Source organism: Microtus ochrogaster, unplaced genomic scaffold (genome assembly GCF_000317375.1).
Source record: "Microtus ochrogaster isolate Prairie Vole_2 unplaced genomic scaffold, MicOch1.0 UNK14, whole genome shotgun sequence".
NCBI classification, from domain to species: Eukaryota; Metazoa; Chordata; class Mammalia; order Rodentia; family Cricetidae; genus Microtus; species Microtus ochrogaster.
The window spans coordinates 3,936,640-3,959,097 of record NW_004949112.1 but is presented as its reverse complement, the minus strand read 5'-3'; the positions used below and the strand labels follow the sequence as shown (position 1 = coordinate 3,959,097).

At 41.7% G+C, this 22,458-nt stretch overlaps 1 protein-coding gene across 1 annotated transcript; it reads right to left on the bottom strand.

The window, feature by feature from the left end:
* Positions 1–1,297: 1,297 nt before the first annotated feature.
* Positions 1,298–20,015, bottom strand: LOC101982838 (chondroitin sulfate synthase 1-like). The gene is given in 7 exon segments (XM_013353628.1): positions 1,298–2,047; positions 2,049–2,260; positions 2,263–3,417; positions 3,420–3,886; positions 9,365–9,441; positions 10,531–10,610; positions 19,391–20,015. Coding segments are annotated over 7 exon segments (3,366 nt in total).
* Between the last annotated feature and the right edge of the window lie 2,443 nt (positions 20,016–22,458).

The following is a 22,458-nucleotide window of genomic DNA, read 5'->3' as shown; positions in this document are numbered from 1 at the left end:
ATGGGTCTGCAAAGTACAATAGAAAAATACTGTCCACTGGTGTATTTGTTCAAATGTGCAATAGGCTATTTACAAACAAGCAGATCTCCAACTGTTTGAAATCTAAATGAAAACAAATTATTAAGGCACGTTTGATCTGTGAGTTGAAAACAAACATTCTGATGTAACAGGAGAGTCATTTCACTTCTGTCCCCAAAACACATGAGCACCAAAATTATCAAAGAACACTTAAGATTTAGCAAGATGGGAATGTACAAATTGAGGATGAGGAAAAGGTGTTTTCAAAGGGAAATCTTTGGAGATCAGTTTACCGCAAATAAAACATTCTAATCACGCCCACGGTACACATAAATACTAGTAACTGACAAGTATTCAAAATGGAAGAGATATAAACAATGGTATTAAATAAATTAAAGGTATGTCAGATAAACAAGATAGAACAAAACAGTAATTAAAAAATGAAGCGACCATCTCCCCCCACAACACAGGATCAAGAGAACAAAACCCCAACTTTGCCCCTCACATTTTCATTAGGGGTTTGCTGTGTAGCTTGCATCCATTACACTACTAACAGCCATTCTTTGTCACCCTAAATAATACTGTATCCTAAAGAGAAGGGGCAGGGCAGAGAAAATGCCAAGTTCGCCTTGGGCTTCAGTACCGGGTTTGCTTTGGCCAAGGAATTACAGTGGAGTCAGCCATAGCTGTGCCCTCCTCGGTCCCCGGCTAGGCAAACCCAGGTGGCCACGGAGGGTGGAGCCCAGCCTGGGGCAGACGACCAATCTGGAAAGCTGTCCTGTCGACAGCGACAACACAGCTATTATCATGTCTGCTTACTTTGTGACTGGAACCAAAGATGTCTTAAAAAATTGTTTAAAAAAGGGTAAAAAGGTAGAATTTGTGCAAAGTTAACAGTCACAACCGAGCATTTACCAGAGTTACAGTGTGTGTGCCACAATAATACTTCTTAGGAATGTTCACGGTTTCTGCCATAGGACTACAGAGGAGGGAGGGGTTGTCTGGAAAAGAAATGTATAAAACCAAAAACTCATTATGAAAGTTTTGCAGGTATGTTTCAAGTCAGGATTAAGCAGGTGCTACATCATGTTCAGCAAGATGTGTTCAAAGGCAAACATTGATCACATTTTTGTTCAAAAAGCTTAATCTTAAAGGAGTCCTGTGTAAGAAAACCACTTGGAAAATATATCCTTGTACGGACTTCAAAAACTCATCATACAAAAAAGTTTTTGAAAAATAAATTAGGCAATTAAAAATGTTCTTTCCAGTAGGGCTGGAATCAAGCTGTCCTGGCAGAGCCATTACTGCCGCTTTTGCTGTAACTGGGGTCATTCTTTTCCAACCACCTCTCAGCCAGCTGCTGTGTGGACCCATACGTCAATGCTTTCGACCCCAAGCACATTTTATACTGTTTGGGATCCAGATTGGGGTCACAGAAGACAGGGTGGTGGATGTGGACGACTCCAACCTCCTGGCTCCGGAATATCCTCAACCCGGCCTGGACAACCTTGTTAAAGAGGTCCACATCCTCTAGACCCCAGCCTTGGATGGAGACGTCAAAGCCTCCCACTCTTGCAAGATCTCCCTTATAAATACAAGTAATGCCAAACCCATAGTTTCTCCAGAAGCCGGTTTTTTGAGTAAAGGCAAAATGGTTGTCACTGGGAACCTTCCCACTATAAACAATCTTTGGATCGTACTGGCTAAAAATGATTGGGAAATAGATCTGCTGACCCAGCACTGTGTTTGCCCGACACCGTTGTAGGAACTCCACAGTAAATACCAGGTCAACATCACAGAAGAAGAGCAAAGAGTCATTACTAAACTGGGAAGATCCTACTTCTAGGGCCAGCGCTCTTGAAAACCCTCCGGACACAGGTAAAACCTGCATGTCAGCTTTAGGGTACTTGACTCGGTAATCTCTCATCAGTTCAACCTGTTTGGCCTTGTCAGGGTTGGAGTCAGAATTGAAGAGCAGAATGACGAGCTTGACGTTATGATTTGGAATAAGACATGTCTTCTCAAAGTTTTCCCATGAACCTTGCAAACATGTCAAAGCGTCCAGACAAAGGGATCAGAATGTTTATCTTCTTTTCTTTGGGCTCTTTGTGCTCAATCTTGGACCCAGGTAGCTGGAAGGGAACGAGCTTCTTCAGGGAATTGGACAGGAAGGACAGGGACCCGGAGTCCTGGTTGATTCTGTTGGCCAGCTCCTGAGCATCCAACTCCTGGTGCTCCACACCTGGATCTTACTAAAGGTCTTCTGCAGGTACGCATGCCTCCTCACAGGGGCTGTCATCTTCTTCCCTTTGTGCTTCTTATACAGGAGCAGCAGGTCCAGGATGTACTCGGCCCCGTACATGGGGTTCATGTGCCTGTAGCCATACTGGATCTCCTTGAAGTCGATGATGTGCCCTCGGGTCTTGGCGTTGGCGTTAATCATCTCCATTACCTGCATGACGATGTCATCCAAGGCCTCCTTCTGTGCCGAGTCCATCCCTTTCAGGGGAGGCTGGCCATCAGTGGCTGAATATAAGTATTTTCCAGTCAGAAACTCCCACTCCAGGATCTCCTCTCGCTGGTGGGCTTGAAAGCGCATAAAGGCAGGAGGGATCCCCAGCTGGAGGTCTTCCTTGTGGACCTCTGTGCCGCTGTACTTGCTCATCAGGACGATTTCCCAGTGCAACTGGATTGTGCAATGGCGCAGCTCCGCAATCTTGCGGCTGAGCATGTAACTGTGTAGCCTGCATTGGTAAGGTGAGTTTTTGTTGGGGTGTAAAGTGATTGCTCGGTGGATTTTACTGCTATGGAGATCTCTAATGTACCCTTCCTTGTTCTGTTCATAATTCTCATAAAACAGCTGCTGTATCTCATATGACCAAACACACTGCCCACCTGCAAACCTCCGAACATATCTTCCCACCTCTACATCCTCATGGGTGGTGTACATTTCCCGGAGACACTTGCCAATGTGTGGTGCCATTCTCCGAAGCACCTCCCTGCTCAGAATCACACCAGGCCCTCCCATGCAGTTCTCTCCAGGCTCAAGGGCCAGCTTCCCCATCTCTTCTGCGGTGCCCAGTCCCGTCTGCCCGAGAAAGAGGGGCTCGCTGCTATTCAGACTCCTCAGAAAACTCTCCAGACGATCTCCTTTGATGTAAACGTCATCATCTGCTCTCATAAACCATTCGTATTTGTCCAAGTAGTGGCCATGCATGAACTTGAGCATCATGAAAGACTTCTGGGGCTGATAGGAGTCATCCACACCCCGCAGGGGCACTATTGGAATAGGTATAGTTGTATCTGAGCCCTCGCTAGAGAAGAACTCAACTTTCCCAGGAATTGTCTTGGACCATGTTCTGTAGGCGGCCACGGCGCGGGTCTGCAGGTATCTCCTCTCACGAAGAGAAAGTTCCTGTCACGCGGGACGCCCTCCGCGGCCGAGCTATGCGGCCAGAGCTGCGCCCCGCGCGCACAGCCTCGCGCACCTCCTAGCTGCGGCGCCAACTGCCCTGGCCGGCATCCCTCGGGACTGGGACGCCTCCGCGGGCCCACACGCTTCAGCTGCTCCGAGGCGCGGGGCAGGACGACCCGCGAGCCCAGCACGAAGCCGAGCACGAAGCCCAGCACGAAGCCGAGCACGAAGCCCAGCACGAGCCCGAGCAGCATGCTGAGCCAGGCACGCCAGCGGTGCGCGGCCAAGCCGCGGGCCCGCCGCGCCCATCGCGGCTCCCGAGCCGCCCGCAGGCCCGGCGCCGGCTCTTTGTTCCGCGCGCCCGCCCGCACCGCTGCGGCCTGCGCCTTTAAGTGGGGACCATGCCCTGCACGCGCTACTCCGGTGCAAGGCAACAGCGGCTTCCCGGAGCCCCTCAACGTCACGCACCGCGGGTTATGAAGCACTAATCAAACTCTTTAGATAATCTTTGCTAAAGAAGTAAGACACTTAGTCATAAGGATATAAATGCATTAAACTTATGATTATATTAATATATCATGTGCATTAATTGAGTTAGATGGAATCCAGTGGAAAACATTCAATAAATGCTAGCTTCTTTCCCCTCATTCTAATTATAATTTAGCACTTATATTCAAAGACTTTAAAATGTTTGTTTTATTGATTTTTTTTCTCTACTCTCCTCCCTCTCTCCTCCCCATCAACCATCTCCCACGATCCCCATGCTCTCAAGTTACTCAGGAGATGAGCATTGTTTGTCCTATCCAGAACCTGGAAACAACCTAAATGTCCCTCGACGGAAGAATGGGTAAAGAAAACGTGGTACATTTACACAATGGGGTACTACACAGCAGGAAAAAAAAAATGACAGCTTGAAATTTGCAGGCAACTGTATGGATCTAGAAAACATTATATTGAGTGAAATAACCCAGACCCAGAAAGACAAATGCCCTATATGTTCACTAATAAGTGGCTTTTAGACACAAAGCAAAGAAAACCAGCCTGCAATTCACAATCCCAGAGAACCTAGACAACAATGAGTACCCAAAATCAGGTTTTTTTCTGCCAAGTACAGAAATGGTCATTACAAAAGTTAAATTCTAAAAGGAAGGTATTAATCAATAGTGTAAATACTCAAGAGTATTTCATAAATTATGAGAGATTCTATCAGATCATTTGGACATTTACTTCAAATTTATGAGGGTTTTTACAAAGTTTCACATTTTTGAAGGAAAGTACAAAGTGAAATGGTGTTGAGTCAAGAGCATTACAGTAAAACCATCTAGATTATCCTGACAGGATGAAAAGTGCCCTGATACTGGGAAGAGTCCTAAGTCAGCTTTTTCTGGCATAGTGTTTACTGACACTACAACTTGGGCTTCCAAACCTCAGGATTTTACTGCTTTTGTTTACCTGGTGGTTAGGAAAATTCCGCCAACTAAAAACAGGCACGGAAATAGTAAAATAGTATCCTATTTACTTATCAGTCTTGAACTAACTAAAATTCTAAATGAAAACCATTAAATAATTCACGAATGAGCCTGTTATCAAATGCTGCTGAATTTAGAAATTGGTATTATTGAACTAAAAAGTAGGTCCAAAGTAAGAACACTAATGAATTCCAAGATATAGCTTGATCTATTGTTGGTCATCTTTTAGCCAAGAAGAGAATCACAGAACTGAGTTTTGTCAAAATGATTCTGAATCTCTATGCTTATAGAAGAAGGGAAGAAGAGACGATTTATTTTATCAATTTAGGACTTGAGGGGACAGGGAAGAAGATTGAACATGGAGAGTGCTGGAGGGGAAAAGGGTGTTGGAAGGAGGTGACACTTATTTGTCCTGGCCACCTGGCTAGCTTAGACCTGAAATAATCACACAGAAATTCTATTAATTAAATCACTGCTTGGATGTTGAACATTTTCTTAAGTTTCTTTCAGCCATTTTAGATCCCTCTGTTGAGAGTTCTCTGTTTAGGTCTTTACTCCATTTTTTATTGGATGATATGTTCTTTTGGAGTTCTTGGTATATTTTGGAGATCAGACCTCTGTCTGATGTGGGGTTAGTGAAGATCTTTTCCCATTCTGTAGGCTGTTTTGTCTTGTTGACCATATCCTTTGTTTTACAGAAGCTTTTGAATTTCAGGAGGTCCCAATTATTAATTGTTTCTCTCAGTGTATGTGCTGCTGGGGTTATATTAGGAAGTGGTTCCCTGTGCCAATGTATTCAAGTGTACTTCCCACTTTCTTTTCTATAAGGTTCAGTGTGGCTGGCTTTATGTTGAGGCCTTTGATCCATTTGGACTTGAGTTTGTGCATGGTGATAGATATGGGTCTATTTTCATTCTTCTACATGTTGATATCTAGTCAATGTTCAATATTCTTAGTTATAAGAGAAATGTAAATCAAAACAACTCTGAGATTCTATCTTACATCTGTAAGAATAGCCAAAATCAAAAATACTGATGACAACTTATGCTGGAGAGGTTGTGGGGATGCAAGCTGGTACAGCCCCTTTAGATGTCAGTGTGGCGATTTCTCAGAAAATTAGGAAACAACCTTCCTCAAGACCCAGTAATACCACTATTGGGTATATACCCAAAGGATGCTCAATCGTGCCAGAAGGACATGTGCTCAACTATGTTCATAGCAGCTTTGTTTGTTATAGGCAAACCTGGAAACAACCTAAATGTCCCTCAACTGAAGAATGGATAAGGAAAATGTGGTACATTTACACAATGGAATACTACAAAGCAGAAAAAATCTTGAATTTTGTAGGAAAATGGATAGATCTAGAAAACATTATTTTGGGTGAGGTAACCCAGACACAGAAAGACAATTATCACATGTACTCACTCATAAGTGCTTTTTTAAAACATAAAGCAAAGAAAGCCAGCCTACAAACCACAATCTCAGAGAACTTAGACAATGATGAGGACACTAAGAGAGACTTACATAGATCTAATCTACATGAGAAGTAGAAAAAGATAACATCTCCTGAGAAAATTGGGAGCATGGGGACCTCGGGGGAGGGTTAAAGGGGGAAGAGGAGAGGCAGGGAGGGGAGCAGAGAAAAATGTAGAGCCCAATAAATATCAATTAAAAAAATCACTGTTTGGCCCATTAGCTCTAACTTCTTTTTTTAATTAATTAATTTATTTATTTATTAAAAATTATCACCTCCTCCCCTCCTCCCATTTCCTTCCCACTCTCCCCACTCTCCTTCCTTTCCCTCTCCAGTCCTAAGAGCAGTCAGGGTTCCCTGCCCTGTGGGAAGTCCAAGGGCCTCCCCCATCCATCCAGGTCTAGGAAGGTGAGGATCCAAACAGACTAGTCTCCCACAAGCCCAGTCCATGCAGTAGAATCAAAACTCAGTGCCATTGTCCTTGGCTTCTCATCAGCCCTCGTTGTCAGCCACATTCCGAGAGTCCAGTTTGATCACATGTTCCATCACACCAAGTTCAGCTAAATCAAAAACCAGTGCCATTGTCCTTGGCTTCTCAGTCAGCCCTCCTCGTCTGCCATGTTCAGAGAGTCCGGTTTTATCCCATGCTTTTTCAGTCCCAGTCCAGCTGGCCTTGGTGAGCTCCCATTAGATCAGTCCCATTGTCTCAGTGTGTGGGTGCACCCCTCACGGTCTTGACTTCCTTGCTCGTACTCTCTCTCCTTCTGCTCCTGATTTGGACCTTAAGATTTCTGTCCAGTGCTCCAATGTGGGTCTCTGTCTCTGTCTCCTTTCATCGCCTGATGAAGGTTAATATTCAGGAGGATGTCTATATGGTTTTCTTTGGGTTCTCATTATTTAGCTTCTCTAGGATCACTAATTATAGGCTCAATGTCTGTTGTTTATGGCAGGAAACCAAATATGAGTGGGTACATCCCATGTTCCTCTTTTTGGGTCTGGCTTACCTCACTCAGGATAGTGTTTTCTATTTCCATCCATTTGCATGCAAAATTCAAGAAGTCTTTGTTTTTTACCGCAGCATAGTACCCTAATGTGTATATATTCCACACTTTCTTCATCCATTCTTCCATTGAAGGGCATCTAGGTTGTTTCCAGGTCCTGGCTATTACAAACAATGCTGCTATGAACATAGTAGAGCATATACTTTTGATGTATGATAAGGCCTCTCTTGGGTATATTCCCTAGAGTGGTATTGCTGGGTCCAGGGGTAAGTTGATCCCGAATTTCCTGCGAAACCGCCACACTGCTTTCCAAAGTGGTTGCAGAAGTTTGCATTCCCACCAGCAATGGATGAGTGTACCCCTTTCTCCACAACCTCTCCAGCAAAGGCTATCATTGGTGTTTTTCATTTTAGCCATTCTGACAGGTGTAAGATGGTTTCTCAAAGTTGTCTTGATTTGCATTTCCCTGATCGCTAAGGAAGTTGAGAATGACCTTAAGTGTCTTTTGGCCATTTGGACTTCTTCTGTTGAGAATTCTCTGTTCAGCTCAGTGCCCCATTTTATAATTGGGTTGATTAGCCTTTTACGGTCTAGTTTCTTGAGTTCTTTATATATTTTGGAGATCAGACCTTTGTCAGTTGCGAGGTTGGTGAACCCCTTCTCCCAGTCAGTGGGTTGCCTTTTTGTCTTAGTGACAGTGTCCTTTGCTTTACAGAAGCTTCTCAGTTTCAGGAGGTCCCATTTATTCAATGAGGTCCTTAATGTCTGTGCTGCTGGGGTTATACGTAGGAAGTGGTCTCCTGTGCCCATGTGTTGTAGAGTACTTCCTACTTTCTCTTCTATCAGGTTCAGTGTGTTCGGACTGATACTGAGGTCTTTAATCCATTTGGACTTGAGTTTTGTGCATGGTGATAGATATGGATCTATTTTCATTCTTCTACAGGTTGACATCCAGTTTTACCAGCACAATTTGTTGAAGATGCTCTCTTTGAGAAAAATCATCTTTAATACTTGCAATAAGTATACTTATGAGCTGTGATGCATTTTAACTATTAAATAAAGTTAATATAATTTAGATTCAGAGAATTATACTCAGTGTCTACCTTCTGAGGAAGAGTTGTGGCATATCCTCAACTCTTGAGGTACAAACTCAAGGGTTTTTAAATGTCCCTTGATAGGGAAGAAGCACTTGGTACCAATCACTCCCTTTTACATTCCCTAAGAAAGGAGCTAGAGCTCTGTCACAGATACAAATTTTGGACAGAGGACGATGTAAAGGCACCCTTGCATATGTACTACTACAAAAGAGAGAAAGACTCTTTCTTCTTTCTGCAAGTGTTTGGCTTCATGTGATAATTAGTAAATCCATAAACCCATTTGATGGCATACAAACAAAACTTCTCAAAAATACCATGGTGTGATGGTCTTCAAGGATACTGGAAATGCTTTGAATAAATGATAAGGTTCAGATACCTAGCAATGGCTTTGGGGAATCTTAAAAATCTCAGCTTCAAGAGGAGAAAATATGAATTTACAAATACAAACAGGCATGTGAACTACACAGTTCTCATGGTTCTGTGATTATTATGATAAAAACTCAGAGATCACTATCAGTAGGTACAACCTGATAGTCAACTTTCAGCAACACCAGACTGAAGCACAGGCATTTAATACCCATGAATAACTGCTTCCTAAGTTTTCCTCATGTCTGCCACATCCAACTGATATATGTAAGTGTTTTTACTTTCTTGTACTGAGGGACCATGTAGGGTTGTTGGGCAACCTCAGCCTTGAGATAGTCCCGTGCATCTCTTGCTATTTCTGATCAATCTCTCCCTTTGCCTGTTCCATGGGATGTCGAGTTGATTAAAGTGCTTCTATTCCAAAAGTATTAAAATAATGAATTCACACCTGGTTAAAATATGACATTGGTATATATTTCATGCCTACATACAGTTTCAATTAGCACTTTAACTCTTTTACTTACACTTTGCGTTTCCCCACAACGGCGTACTGCAGTGCACTCCATCTGAATTCATCCCTTAAGGTGTGATCAACACCTCCCTTCAATAAAAGCTCAACAATGCCTGGACAATCCCATTTAACGCCATACATGAGTGTTGTTCTAGAATGACAGAGATGATTAAATTATTTGAACAGTGACTTTATAAATTTTACCAAATCACTATAAGGCCTGCATGTGTATAATCAAACATTAACAAAGCATATTTAAGCATCTTAAAAGCAAAGAGTTCAGATTTATAAAGTAAATCCACAGCTTAAAGGAGAAAACAAGCAGGAAATTTTTAGCCCCTTTTGGCACTTTATATAGCAGAAATCTTATTTTAAATTGTTTGTGGTGAATAACTATGTGGAGACCATTTACCAGAAGAAAAAAAAATTATATGAAGAAGAATATTATTTCCTTTCCTACTCTAATTCACTGTCAAAAATGGGATTTTTATTTGGATAAAACAATAGTAATACTATTATCAAATAATTTTAATAGTCAAAATAATGTGTGTTTTCAAATATTGATACTAATATGTGCACATATTACAACTACCATTCATGTATTGCTTCCTTTCTTGCACACCACCAAAAAGTATTAGGAAATTAAAAAGTGTTCACAAGGTTGTGTAACTGCAAAACAGACAACTTTGGAACTGATGCTATAAATATAAAATCTAATGTAATCTCTATCAACTCATATGAGATCATATGTCAGTCAAAATAGAAATTTAAATAATAAAAGCATTTAATTACAATCGAGAATATAAACGGGACTATATATTTTCCTATAATCATTTATGAAATAGATATTTTTCAGATATGCAACTGATGTTTTATTGACATTTTCTAGTATATTTCCATAATATTTTGAAGTCAATTATTTTTACTATTCTAAACTACTTTAAAACACAAATAGTGTTTTAAAAAATCAAAATACAGTACCTTTGATGACCATCACATACATGAATATTTTTCCCCCTGTGTGATTAGGTATTCCGCAATGAGGAGTTTCCTTTCTTGGCGTGCTAGCATCAGAGGGGTAAGCCCATCCTGTAATGATATCAATTAATCATTCACAATACTGCATATTCCAACTCTAAACTAAAAATTATAATGTAGCCCTGTGAACATAATGTTTACCATAGACTTGACAACAATTGTCTTTTCCTCCTCAGCTTTATCCATGTTCTCATGTTCCTCAAGACTGCAATGCTCCAACCCTACAGATGTCACACATCATCCAGTTCATTCCAAAATTCATGTGAAATCCTTGAACCTGTGGTTCTCGTCACACAATTTATCATGGTATTTTGGGGTCATGTCACTTTCCCCAGAGTTTATCTGAAGAAACCTAAACCAATGTACAGTAGCAAAGGTGTTCAATCCTTAGTTGCATGGATGAGCAAGAACATTCTTCTCCATTTTAGAAGTTCTCCTGCATTTCAAGACACTTATGTGGCAAATGAACCATTTCCCAACAAAAAAATTAAATTAAGCCTTATGATAAAAAAAAGGAATTGTCCAGAATTTCAAAACTGGTTTCTGAAGTCATTTTTGGCAAATCTTCTGTGGGGCAAAGATTACAACAGCAGAAGTTGTTTAAGAGACACAATTCTCAGAGCATTGTAATGGCATGGAATTTGCTGAGGATAGAGAGGAAGCTCTGTTTGATTCTTCCTTGAAGAAGGGCCCAGGGAAATAATGTCAGCCTCTTCATCAGAACGGGTTACCCATGTAACAATCTCAAAATGAGCAAGCCCTCAAAGAATGTTTGATTGCTTACTTGAAATGGATTCTCTCCTTTTATAAGTAGAAAACCATCTTAAAATTTAGAAAATCAAATACATCATTTACAAAATGTTTTATTTAAATAATTTTTGGATTAATTTCCTATATGAGACATAGTTTCTAACCCCTCAGTCCTTCAACTCCCCCTGTAGCCCAGTTTCCTCTCAAATTCAGGACATCTTCATCACTATCACACACATATGTGTCTGTGAACAAACTACTAATTCCATTTTTGTTGGTAGTCACCCTGTATATTTCTGTATGTATCTGTCTCTCTTTATCTCTTTACCTCCCCTCTGTCTCTCTCTTTCTGTGTTTGTATGTGCATCTATGTGATCGTGTGTAGGTGTGCGTGTGTGTGTGTGCGTGTGTGTGCGTGCATTTATGGCTGGTCATGATAGTTGGAAACCTACTGTGGAGTTTAGAATTTATCCCTGGAGAAAACTGAGTTCTTCTCTCATCCATCATTGATTATGGACAGTCTTCATTTAGGGTAGAGTTGTGAAGTTTCCCCATCCGCGTTTGCAGGTCAGCTGATGTTTTAATTGTGCAGGCCTTGTTTAAACATCCTTATTATTGAGATTCCATAAACGAAATATCAGAAGACAGTATCATGCAAAAGGCATCCTGGTCACTAGACCCCAGAGTTTTTTGGAGCCTTCTTTCTTAATGTCACTGGGCATTAAGTGTGGGTGTTATGTTGTAGATGAACCATTATGGTTTAGCACCTATGAGGCCTTGGTTTCTGCTTTTTCTCCAGTTGTAGATTTCTGCTATACTTTGTACATGCCAAATTTTAACCAGCATTGCATCTAAGCTCAAGCTACTGACTGTACTGTACTGTACTATAGCTAGTTCACGGAGATCAGGGTAATTGAGGCTTTAGTGATAAGCAAGGCTTTACTTTATTCCTGATTCAGATTTTAATTAGAAAACAACTTTAAATCAAAATGGAACAATAATTTAAAATTACTTCAATTGTTGGATGATATAGAAATGAAGGTACAATTACAAATTCATCAAGAGGATGAAGGATTTTGAAGGAAGATCGTGACTTCTATGTACATCTGCACTACATACTGAGACCCTAGCTAAAAAATTAATATTAGGGGCTGGAGAGATAGCCCAGAGATTAAGAGCACTGACTATTCTTCCAGAGGTCCTGAGTTTAATTCCCAGCAACCACATGGTGGCTAACAACCATCTGTAATGAGATCTGGTGCCCTCTTTTGATCTGTAGACACACATGCAGACAGAACACTGTATACATAATAATTAAATACATCTTTTAAAAAAAACAAGTAAGACATTTTTAAAAATTAACATTGGGTGTATATTGTGGTTTTAGGATTATCATTATTTGTCAAATTAAGACAATATAACATAGTTTAGATGAAGTAACATCACAAGGGCTGTGAAAACCTTGCCCAACTCCACAATTAACAAAGTACCTGGTGCCAGGCAAGGTAAAACTTCCTTGGAATTATTGGAGTTCCAGTGATTTCCCCAAAATATAACTTTTGCCTCTGCTTTTGGTTTCTCCCAATCACTTAAGTGTACAATCTTGTTACAAAAGACAGTAAAGTCTTTGTAGAAAGGATTGGAAGGAATAAAGCTGGAACTATCCCAAGAATTCTTACCAAAACTATCTCCCATAGCTTCTAAGGGTGTGCTGCATACTGCGAAGGGAGAAAAGATCTTCAGCCATCCTAACTTTCTATCAAAAGCATCAAGAAGCAAGACTAGTAGATGCCAAGGCCCATGGGGGTATACAGCAGGTAACAATGAGTTTTCAGCAGATCGACCCAATGGGTGGGTATTTTCCTGTTGAGGAGCCCCACCTTGAAAAGCCATGGGATCACTTGCTGTAGAAATCAGTTCCTGTCTGGAATTTTTCTCATGAACCACTTCATTTTGTCCCTAAGAACTTTATTTCTTCCGTAGGAACAGTTTCATGTTTTTACCCACTGCTTGTGTATTTATCTCATGAAAATATTCCATCTTTGAGGCACAGACATAGCTGGCGATGTTCAGCAAGATGATTTCTGCCTAATCTGTATAGTTTAAAGGAATGGAAATACTAGGTTGTAGACGTAAGTCACAAACTATGCCACACCAGTTTGGAATTATGATTAATAGGGTGGTATTTATTTAAAGGGGAAAAAACTTACAGATCACCATCCCAGACAACAGCCCTCTGCACAACCAGGAAGGGAGTCTAGTTGCCGGAGGAGCAGGAAGTGAAGAGAGAGAGGAGAGGGAAGTGGCCGCTTTTTTAAAGGGAGAGAGACCACACCCCAATGGGCTGGTATCTCAGCGGCTATAGGCTGGAGGAGCGGAAGGACCTCCGGCAACACTAGGTTATTTTGCATTACTCAGACTGGCATAGCACAAAGACATCCTTTTACAAAGACAGCTAATTTTAGACTCCAGAACAAATTCAAAGCAGGCTGGTTGCCTGTGAAAATGAATATCTGGTTTTCCCTAGAGACAAATACATGAGGTAATTTTCCCAAGTGTTGTTTGTTGCTGGTTCAAATTCAGAGCCTGAAGCAACCCTACTCTGCATAGTCTGCATGTACTTCTTACCACTCAAGGTTCAGCTAACTGTTCTTGTCAAGTCTTAAATTCCAATGTCATTTTCTGTCTCGGAACCATAACCATTTGAGCTACGGCATGTCCAGGCCATAGCTCACTGGCTGGACATATTGACATTCCCAACCTAAGAGAAGCTACGTGACTTATCTTGTGTTACGAATATGGGTTGGGCCCTGAAAATGTAACTTCTATTGTCCAGAGTTTGGCTGGGAGAGGAGCAGTGGCACTGTAGAGGAGTGGTGGGGAGAGCTGTGACAGGGGTGAGTGTGGAGAGAGGGAAGTGTAGGAGAGGAGTGTGAGAGAGCAAATGAGTAAGAGTGAGTGAGTGAAGAGTGTGCAAGTAATGGAGAAGACGTGTGTGTGTGTGTGTGTGTGTGTGTGTGTGTGTGTGTGACTGCTGCTATGTGGAGGAGCTGTGCCTAGAACTGTGTAAAGCACTCTATGGCAAGAGCTTTGTAAATAAGCTGTGACTGTGGAGAGATGTGCAACAGTCTGTAAGCAAGGAAGATGAAGCGTATAGAAAAGAGATGTAGAAGAAAATGTGCAAAAAAGAAAGATGTTGTAGCCATTGAAAGGAGATGTACATGAATATAGAAATATGTAATTGTGCAAGAGAGATTATGTATGTAAAGAGATAGAACTGAGTAGAGAGACTGTCAAGAAAGAGATTGTTTAAAGTGAAGTAAAAGAGGTTACCATCAGAAAAGTATGTGTTATTTTTCTTCTCAGATAGAAAAAGTCTAAAGCTCAAGTAGATAAGAATTTTTCAAGAATCAATAGTAATTAAAGCTACCTTCGGATTATGTGATTCTATTTTTCCTAAAGGCGTTTTTAGAAAGGTTTTTTTAAGTCCTTGCTAAACTGAGGTCTTCTTTTTACTATCCTGGAGCAGATCTGGGGACTGGTCTCCAGGGTCTGTGTCAAGTACACTGAAGCACTTGTATGGGCAAAGCAGATGAGATGGGTAAGTAATGCTCCAGTTTGTTGTCAAATACAACAGACTTGAATGTTCGATCACAGAAGTGCCTGCTTCAGGGAACCATTTCATCAAAGGGGCTCAAAAGAGAAAGAATTTAATTTCATAGAGTCAGGATGAAGCCAGAGATTTAAAATTCTCCTGTACACTTTGTACGCACTGGGTTTGTGGAAGAAACCGATGAACGGACTGTGCTGTTCCATGGCCCAAGGTTTATTTACTAAAATTTCATCTTTGCTGCATCTTACCAAGGGATGTGTGCAAATCAAGTGCCGGTAGGCAAATCTACCATGCTTTATTTGCAAAAATTCAGGTCATGCTAGTAGTCACGCGAGCAGTTTGAAGATGAATGATCACCCACAGTCTTACGTCATTTATATCCCAGGATAGCTTTGGTAGATGCTGAAACTTTTGGACACAGATCCTTGCTGGGTGAGATGGGTATGTAGACAGTTTTGGAATACATCTATTCTGATTTTCTCAAGAGGCTACTGATTCTAGTTCTGTGGAGATATGAAGAGGAAGGGTTACAAGTTCCTAAAGCCATGGAAAAAGCTATATCTAAAAAAAAAATTTAAAAAAAGCTATATCTACCTGCTATGTTTCACCACCAAGAAAACTTCTATCCTCTGAACCAGAGCAAATATTTTCTGCCTTATGCTACTTCTACCACAGATTTTTAACATTAATGAGCAAAGTGACTACCATGAATTCCCAGATGTAATAAAGTCATCATTTTGATTATCTTTAATGGCCAGAGAGAGCAACCAGTGTGACCTAGGAAGAGAGTTTCAGTTGAAAATATGTCTACCTCAGTTTGATCGATGGACATGGCTGTGGGAAGATATCTTGGTGGCCAAGTGATGCACTGAGCCCAGGCCCTGGTGGATGGCACCACAGCCTGGTTTGGGAACATGACTTAAGATTTTAGAAAGATGGTTGAGTAATAATCAAAGAGGCAGTCTAGGCTGGTTCATTTCTCCCTCTCTTGAGGATAGGTGATGTGTGAACAACTGTCTCAAGATCCTGCACCTGTGCTTTTCCCAGCAATATAAAGTAACCTGGAATTTTAAGTCAAATAAACCTTTCAGCCGATTAGATATTTTTACAAATATTTCCCATGACTCTATAAAAGAAAGCTAATTTCTCTAATACTTCTTTCAATAAATCAACATTTACTTCTCCCCCATGGAAACTCATTTTTGAGAGCTCCATTTAATATTATGTGAAGACACTTGCCCATTTCCCTCAACTACTTTTCAAATGTACTCCACTTCTGTACAAAGACATCTCCCTTCCTTGTTCCTATAACCCTCCTCTCAGGTCTCTGGGGTCACTCTAGAAGATCAGGGTAAAGTCTGTAAGAGTCTGGAAAACTGAATGACAAAGAAGAAACTGTTTCCTGGGTACAAGAGAGTAGACGTTCATATGATGTCATAGTCACTGTGAAAGCATTCACAGGACCTATGGAAGCTCAAGTGACACAAGATTTTATTATGCAAATAGAAGTTTATCATGAAATTCCTCTCTTAGCTGAGGTCTTAGTGGCAATGGTAAGCGCAGGGAGGGAATGGTCATTTTCATTTAAAGGTGTGGCCTGAGTGAACTGAACAAGTTCCCCTGGATCATCATACTCCCAAGAGAATAGGGGCAGCATAAATATGTCTGAAAGGATTAAAAAGCAAATCAACAATAACAAATTATCAATATTTAAGTGAACACCACTCAAGTTACTTCAAACCATCAGTCAAGGGATACTTGAACCTCTAAGTAGGGAAAGTGTCCCTGGACACAACACCATGAAAGCAGTTTTCAGATACTTGGAATTCACTTTGAAAACTTTTTTTTCAAATAATCCAATTAGTTTTATTTTTAAATCTATATGTTCTATTCTAGATTCCTCATTATGGGTAACAGTCAGTTTGCATTATATGAAAATAATTTTAACTTTTAATATTTGATCACTTTATTTTTATACACAGGTCACTCCTTGTAGGTTTAACGAAGAACTTGCAGGAAAATGTTGAGTAAGAATGATGAAATTATATGCTTTTCCTTATTCTCAATCTTAAGTAAGAAGACTCACTTTTATATTTTAAGTATAATATGGTTTCTGCATATTTTTTGCATTTGAGATGATATTTTTTATTCCTTTATAAATAATACCATTCAAAATTTCCACATCCTCCCATTTCCCTCCTGCTCCCCCACTAACCCTCTCCCCTCCCCCTCCAGTCCTAAGAGAGGGCAGGGTATCCTGCCCTGTGGGAAGTCCAAGGTCCTCCCGCCTCCATGCAGGCTTAGGAAGGTGTGCATGCAAACAGACTAGGATCCCAAAAAACCAGTACATGCAGTAGAATCAAATCACAGTGCCATTATCATCGGCTTCTCAGTCATCCCCAATTGTCGGCCACATTCAGAGAGTCTGGTTTGATCACATGCTCGTTCAGTTCCAGTCCAGCTGGCCTTGGTGCGCTCCCAATTAGATCAGGCACACTGTCTCAGTGGGTGGACCAACCCCTCATGGTCTTGACTTCCTTGCTCATCTTCTCCCTTCTTCCACTCTTCAACTGGACTTTGGGAGCTCAGTCCAGTGCTCTGATATGGGTCTCAGTCTCTATCCCCATCCATCGCCAGACAAAGGTTCTATGGTGATATTCAAGATAGGCATTAGTGTGGCAATGGGACAAGGCCAGTTCAGGCACCTTCTCCTCTACTGCCCAAGGACCTAGCTGGGGACATCCCCGTGGACACTGGGGACCCCCCCTAGAGCCAAGTCTTTTGCCAACCCTAAAATGGCTCCCTTAATTAAGATATCTTCATCCCTGCTCCAGTACCTGCCCTTCCTCCATCTCAACCATCCCACTCCCCAAAGCACTCCCCAATCCTCCCCTTCTCCCTTCTCTCTCCCCTTCTTTCCTTTCCCCCACCCCACCCCCACATCCATGCTCCCAACATTTGCCCTGCAATCTTGTCTGCTTCCAAATTCCAGGAGGATCTATATATGTTTTTTGTGGGTTCACCTTATTATTTAGCTTCTGTAGGATCATGATCTATAGGCTAAATGTCCTTTGTTTATCTCTAGAATCTACTGATCATGAACTATAGGCTCAGTGTCCTCTGTTTATGGCTAGAATCCACTAATGAGTGAGTACATACCATATTCATATTTTGGGGACTGGGTTATCTCAATCAGGAGAGTGTTTTCTATTTCCATCCATTTGCATGCAAAATTGAAGATGTCATTTTTTTTTTTACCACTGAGTAGTACTCTAATGTGTATATATTCCACACTTTCTTTATCCATTCTTTCATTGAGGGGCATCTAGGTTGTTTTCAGGTTTTGGCTATTACAAATAATGCTGCTATGAACATAGTTGAACAAATGCTTTTGTAGTATGATTGGGCATCTCTTGAGTATATTCCCAAGAGTGGAATTGCTGGATCATGAAGTAGGTTGACTCCCAGTTTCTTGACAAACTGGCACATTGATTTCCAAAGTGGTTACACAAGTTTGCATTCCCACCAGCAATGGATGAGTGTTCCCCTTACTCAATGTATGATAGATTTTGTATGTTGAACCAGCCCTGCATCAAGTAGCCCTGGGATGAAGCCTACTTTTGAACTGTTCTTGAATTTGGTTTGCCAGTATTTTATTGAGAATTTTGCGTCGATGTTCATGAGTGAGATTGGTCTGTAATTCTTTTTCTTGGTTGAGTCTTTGTGTGGTTTTGGTATCAGGATAACTGTAGCTTCATAAAAAAAAAGTTTGGTAATGACTCTTCTCTTTCTATTATGTGAAACACAATAAGGAGTATAGGTATTAGCTCTTTTTGGAGGTTCTGGTAGAATTCTGCATTTAAACCATCTGGTCCTGGGATGTTTTTGGTAGGGAGGTTTTTGATGACAACTTCTAATTCTTCACAACTTACAGGTCTATTTTAATTGTTCACCTGGTCTTGATTTAATTTTGGTAGATGGTACTTATCTAAAAAAAATGTCCATTTCTTTCACATTTTCCAATTTTGTGATGTACAAGCTTTTGTAGTAAGATCTGATGATTCTCTGAATTTCCTCTGTATCTGTGGTTATGTCCCCCTTTTCTTTTCTGATCTTGTTAATTTGTGTGTTCTCTCTCTGCCTTCTGATTAGTTTCAATAGGGGTTTGTCAATCTTGTTGGTTTTCTCAAAGAACTAGCTCTTTGTTTCATTGATTCTTTGGATTATTTTCTATGTTTCTATTTTGTTGATTTCAGCCCTCAGTTTGATTATTTCCAGACTTCTACTCCTCCTGGGTGAGTCTGCTTCTTTTTTTTCTAGAGCTTTTGGGTGTGCTGTTAATATTCTTTCTTTATTCTGTATGTTTTGTGTTTTGATTATTATATGGTGAGTGGATGTATTTTTTTTGATCCAGTCTATTTGGTCTTCTGATGATGGTTGTGGTAGGGTCAAAGGAGCCTAGTCCATGGCAAGACATAGAAGTTCAACTTGGGAATTTTCTGGGTTTAATGTCTCCATGCCACTATGTGCACAAAGATAATCTCCCGTCCAATGCCCTTCCCTATGGCATGCATCTTGGACAAGGTCTTGCAGGATCAAGATTAGGGCATGGTTGGGCCCAGTGACCAGTTCTAATACATTTGAAACACAGGTCTGGTGGTTCTTGAGCTCTGGGGGACAAGGGAGCAGCACAGACAGCACGGATCAGGCGGTCTGTCACCTCAGCTGGTCGGAAGGCCGTGGTTAACACATGACAGTGATTGTGGGCTTTGTCATTTCTCACATGGTACACCTTAAAAGCCAACTCTAAGACTTCTGCCTGCGGGGTCAAGAGGTCTATCTCCAAATATCCAAGTTTAACCCTAATGTCAGAGTAGCACTGATTAAAAACATGAATCATGAGTAACTGTCTGCCTTCCATGGTTTCTGGATCTAAGTTAGTATACTGTAACAGAGCTTTTGTGAGGTGTTCCAAAAATGCAGAAGGATTTTCCTTCATATCTTGAATGATCTCTGAGAGCTTAGTATAGTTTACTGGCTTGAGGGCAGCCTTATGGAGACCTGCCAGAAGGCAAGTCAAAAACTGGTCCCCAGCTAAAATCCCACCTGGAGTATTATAATCCCAGTGTGGCTCTTGCTCTGAGACCGCCTCTACCCCAGGAGAGTAGGAGGCAAGAGTTTGGTGAATCTCATCTGCATGTACTCTGGCCTGCTCCCAAACTCGCCTGCACTCTTCAAGAAGTAGGTTATTAGATAAGATCATATAGATGTTGTAAAAGGTGAGATTATAAAACTGGGTAAGATAATGGAATTGTTTTATGATAGTGGTAGAATTAGATGTATAGGGACCCAAGTTTTTGTTCTATATGGGAGAGTTCTGAGAGTGAGAAAGGAATGTGTACCCTAATCAATCCATCTATGCCAGCCACCTCTCACAATGGGAGAACTGTAGAGGGCTTGGCTTGGTTAGCATTAGGTTCCATAGCAGCACTTGAGCGTGTGAGAGGAGGGGTAAAGGTGGGTGCTAGAGCAGGGTAGCTGCTGCATCCAGGCACCAGAGAGGAAGAATGATTTAGTGGGGCTGCTGGAGCAGGTAGTGGGGGGAGGGGAGCTGAAGAGCAAGCAGAGGGAGGTGGAGAGGCAGCAGGAAGTAAAGGAGTGGAAGTATCTGCCTGTTGAGGTTGGGAAGGTGTGGATTCCTGAGCAGGGTCAAGAACAGTAGCTAAAGGAACTGGCGTAGAAACAGGAGTTGGAGCTAAAGGGACAGGAATAGGAACTGGGTTGAAAAAGAAATGGCAGGGGCTTGATGTAGGTGTCCTTCTGTTTATGTGTTGCTTTCATTGGTTGAATAAAGAAACTGCCTTGGCCTTTTGATAGGACAGAACTTAGGTAGGGAAAAGACAAAACTGAATACTGAAAAGAAGGGCAGAGAAGAAGACCCCATGTATCTCCTGCCTGAGATGGACGCTGGTTAGAATCTTCCTGGTAAGCTACAGACACGTGGCGATACACAGATTAATATAAATGGGTTAAATTAAGATGTAAGAATTAGCCAATAAGAAGATAGAGCTAATGGGTCAGGCAGTGTTTAAATGAATACAGTTTCTGTATGATTATTTCAGCTAGCCAGGCAGTCAGGACAAACAAAGGGCCCCTCTCCATGCAACCGTTTGTCACTACAATGCGATAAACTAACTGAACGTAAAATCTGAGAGGGCTTTTTTATTATTATTATTTATTTATTTATTAAAGATTTCTGTCTCTTCCCTGCCACCATCTCCCATATCCCTCCTCTCCCCCAATTAACTCCCCCTCTGTCATCAGCTCGAAGAGCAGATTGGGTTCCCTGCCCTGTGGGGAGTCCAAGGACCTCCCACCTCCTTCCAGGTCTAGTAAGGTGAACATCCAAATAGCCTAGGCTCCCACAAAGCCAGTACGTGCAGTACGATCAAAATCCAGTGACATTGTTCTTGACTCTGAGAGGGCTTTAAAAGAAATTTTAGACACAAATATAGAGTTGCACAGAGCTTTTTGCTGTTTGCTTGTGGAGTGCCACAGAGAGAATTTCCTCACTCAGCAGCCACAACAGGAAAAAAGTGGTGGTTTTAAAATACCAGCTTTCTGGGCTGTGCCACCAGTGTGACCTCTGATCTTTTGGGAGACAGAGCATTTGGATGGGGTTTGTGAGTGGATTGCTGCAGCTTGCTTGATGGCAACATGGATCAGCTTTGTGGCTGGGAGTGGGACCATGTGCTTGGCTCTCAGAGACGTGAGCAACTCCACCATGCTGGACTGGGTGGGGCAAGCGCGCAGTACCTTTATTTGACCTAGAAATGTCACAGCTTAGATTTTTAAGTGCTTAATGGTTTTAAAGTGCTGGTTAGAATCTTGCCTGTAAGCCACAGTCACACGGCAATACCCAGATTAATATAAATGGGTTAAATTAAGATGTAAGAATTAGCCAATAAGAAGTTGGAGCTAATAGGCCAGGCAGTTTAAATAAATACAGTTTCTGTGTGATTATTTCAGGTGTAAGCTAGATAGGCAGCCGGGACAAACAAAAGGCCCCTCTTCATGCAACAGGAGCTGAAGGGACAGGAGTAGAAGCTGGGGGTGGAGGGACAGGAGTAGAAGCTGGGGCTGAAGGAGCAATGGCGGGGCTGATAGAGCAGGAGTAGGAACTGGGAGGATGGGGGTAGCTGCCCGCTGAGGTCCAAAAGGTGGGGGTTTGTTAGCTGGGTCCAGAGAGGAAGTGGAGGGTTCTTCCAGTACAGATGGCATAGCCAGGAACATGTGAGCAGGTGAACAACTTGCAAGGACTTAGGCTTAGGCTGAGAGCCTAAATAGTAAAGGGCTTGGATGTAAAGAAACTCCTTCCATTTGCCTGTGAGCTGACTGTAGTTAGAAAGCTCCCGTAAAATATTGGGATCAAAGGTGCTTGATAGAGGAAGGTCATTGGTTGATTAAATAAAGAAGCTGCTTGCCCTGATAGGTTAGAACGTAGGTGGGAGGAGTGAATGGAGCAGAATGCTGGAAGGAAGAGGAAGTGAGCTCAGAGACTTGACAGCTCTCCTCTCAGGGGCAGACGCCTCAGAGAGACACGATGCTCCACTCTTGCGGGCAGAGGCAAGAGCTCTGCTCTCTGAGGCACACGCGATGAAGCTCCGACCCAGGATGGACGTAGGCTAGAATCTCCATGGTGAGCC